Raw genomic sequence first — 2,859 nt, 5'->3', positions numbered from 1 at the left:
TGAGAGATAGAAACTCAATTCCATGGTAAATATAAAAATCATGTGAGATTTTATTTGTTAAAAGTACTAAAGCTAGAAATAAATTCTCATTGAAACAAAATTTATAAATATAACTCTGAGATACTTGTACACCTTTGTTGATTGAAAGACTTCAGGTAAATTGAGGTTTCATAGAGACAATTGGCTGGCATAATAAAGAGAAAAATATCAAGGGTCATGAAGAATAGACTGAGAATCTCAAAAAATAAAGTTTCTAGAAAGAAAGGTGGGAGAAGGTCTGGAAAACACGCACACACACACAAACACACACATGCTACACCATAATTGGACTTCTTTGTGTGGGGAAGAAAGAAAAGGATACATGTGACACCCTCAATAATGCTGAATTTTCCTTTTCAGAGGAATGGGACATAATTCTGATTTTGAGATTATTAAAAGAGATTATATCAAAGCAGTGATCTGACAGTTTTATTTAATAAATGGGATGAGAAACCACACATCTCTTTAATCTTTGTCAGATAGAAGTTCAAAACTGTAACAACAGTACTTCTAGAACATGCACAACCAAGTAATAGAACTACCAGCATGCACGATGCTCACAGACGAAAAGTGTCACAACCTTTGTGTAAATGGATTCACACTTTTATGGATAGGCTACTCAGGGCACATAAACTGGAAATGAGCATAACAGAATGCTACTTTCTATCCACACAGAAAAATCCAGGCAAGGTAAGTAATTTAAACATTCTACTTTCGAAAAGATGAAATTGCATGGAAAGAGATGTTGCAATTACATACACAAATGTTTTTGAGATAATTTTATATTCAAACTTTCATATTATTCGGTTTATATATGCTTGTGAAAGTGTTAATCGCTAAGAGATATTCATATATGGAGAAAAGTATGAAATATACTTAGTACAACTAAAAGCCTAATGTGTCCATACCAAAAAAAAAAAAAAAAAAGAAAGAAAGAAAGAAAGAAACTATCCGCACCGTTAAAGACATAAGCAGGTAAGCAGGTTAAACCAGCGGAAAACTTCATAAGAAACAAGATCATTTCTTAAAAGAAAACATTTGTACATCACTTGAGGAAATACATACTTAGCTGAATACAAAACTATCCCTGCAGTGAGGATTTTCCGTAGTTTCTCTCCCAGTATCCTGAACCATTAGGTTGGGGACCATGGGTTTGAGGAATTTGAACTCACCAATCCCAGAGTCTCCTGTTAGACACACCTCATACTGGTAGCTCTGGGACAGAGTCCCAGTTCCGCTAACATCCACCAGGTGGCCAGGAAAGTGGCCCTCAGGTACAGAGCAGCCACCCAGAGAAGCTGCCCTCGCCCTCTTGCACAGCCTGAATCCCACGAACAGTAGCACAGACAACAAAAAGAGAGAAGACACAGAGGCCAAGGCAATGACCAGGTAGAGCGTGAGCAAGTCACCATCACCCTGCGCAGGGTCCTGCGCCACCTCTGGCAGAGGCAAGTAAGGCTGAGAGAAGCCATCCACCACTAGCACGTGCAGTGTGACGCTGGCGGAGCGCGGGGGATCGCCATTGTCCTTGACAAGCAGCAGCAGCCTGTGCTTGGGCACATCGCGCTCGCTCAGCAGCCTGGTGGTGCGCACCTCGCCATTGTGCGCCCACACGCTGAACAGTCCTGGTTCGGTGGCCTTGAGCAACTGGAACGACAGCCAGGCATTCTGGCCAGAGTCACGGTCCACTGCCACCACCTTGGTAACCAGGTAGCCAGGCTCTGCCGCTCTGGGCAGTAGTTCGGTGCAGGGTGCTGAGGCGTTCTGCAGTGGATAGAGCACAAAGGGTGAATTGTCATTGTCATCCATTACCAGCACACGCACCAGCGCTTGGCTGCTGAGCGCAGGCGAGCCTAGATCTGTGGCGGCCACGTGGAACTCGAAGGACTGCAGGGTCTCATAGTCCAGAGCCCTGAGCAGGAACAGCTGCCCGTTGTCTGCGTTGATGGAGATGAGCGAGGCGAGGGCCAGCTGTGGGTCGTGGGGCGGGAGCAGCGAGTAGGTGATGTGGGCATTGGAGCCTGAGTCTGAGTCTGTGGCGCTGATGGTGCCTATGTGCAGGGCAGGGCTGTTGTTCTCGCGGACAAACATGGTGTAGGATGTTTGGGTGAAGGTGGGGGCGTTGTCGTTGATGTCAGACACCTGGACTGCTATGGTGTGCTGGGTTGTGAGCCTGGGTGTGCCCAGGTCGGTGACAGTGATGGTGATGTTGTACTCAGCTCTGCTCTCTCTGTCCAGAGGGCTCTCTGTCACCAGAGTGTAGAAATTCTTGTAAGACGGTTTTAAAATGAATGGCACATGATCTGAAATAGAACAAATCATCTTCCCGTTCTCTCCAGAATCTCTATCCCGTATTCGAACGATAGCAACCACCGTTTCTGGAGCATTTTCTGGGACTGAGCTGGTCAGTGAAGATATGGTCAGCTCTGGGGAATTGTCGTTCACATCCAACACCTCTATCACCACAGAGCCTTTTCCAGAAAGGCCTCCTCCATCTGTGGCCTCAATTTCTACACGATAAGATTCAGTTTTTTCAAAATCCAATTCCTTTTTCAGTCGTATTTCTCCTGTGACTTCGTTTATTGAGAAAGTTTTTTGGATTTCATCTGATGCTTGGAACAAGCCATAGGAAACTCTCCCAAAGTTGCCAGCATCTGCATCCCGTGCTAAGACAGTCAGGATTGGGGACTCTGGGGGACTGCTCTCTAGGACTTGCACCTCATAGGGGCTGTTCACAAATTCAGGAGCGTTGTCATTGATGTCCACGAGCAGGATTCGAACCAGGGCTGTTCCTGACCTCGGTGGAGACCCACCATCCAG

At 45.8% G+C, this 2,859-nt stretch overlaps 1 protein-coding gene across 1 annotated transcript; it reads right to left on the bottom strand.

The window, feature by feature from the left end:
* Nucleotides 1-1,024: 1,024 nt before the first annotated feature.
* LOC114615816 (protocadherin beta-4-like) lies at nucleotides 1,025-2,853 on the bottom strand (the record flags this gene model as incomplete). The annotated part of the gene is made up of 1 exon (XM_028761427.1): nucleotides 1,025-2,853. A coding segment is annotated over one exon (1,749 nt), but the record flags the coding sequence as incomplete, so codon positions are not given.
* Between the last annotated feature and the right edge of the window lie 6 nt (nucleotides 2,854-2,859).

Source organism: Grammomys surdaster, unplaced genomic scaffold (genome assembly GCF_004785775.1).
Source record: "Grammomys surdaster isolate TR1022 unplaced genomic scaffold, NIH_TR_1.0 158475, whole genome shotgun sequence".
In the NCBI taxonomy this organism is placed as follows: Eukaryota; Metazoa; Chordata; class Mammalia; order Rodentia; family Muridae; genus Grammomys; species Grammomys surdaster.
The sequence above is the reverse complement of the archived record's forward strand: the minus strand, read 5'-3'. Positions and strand labels throughout refer to the sequence as shown.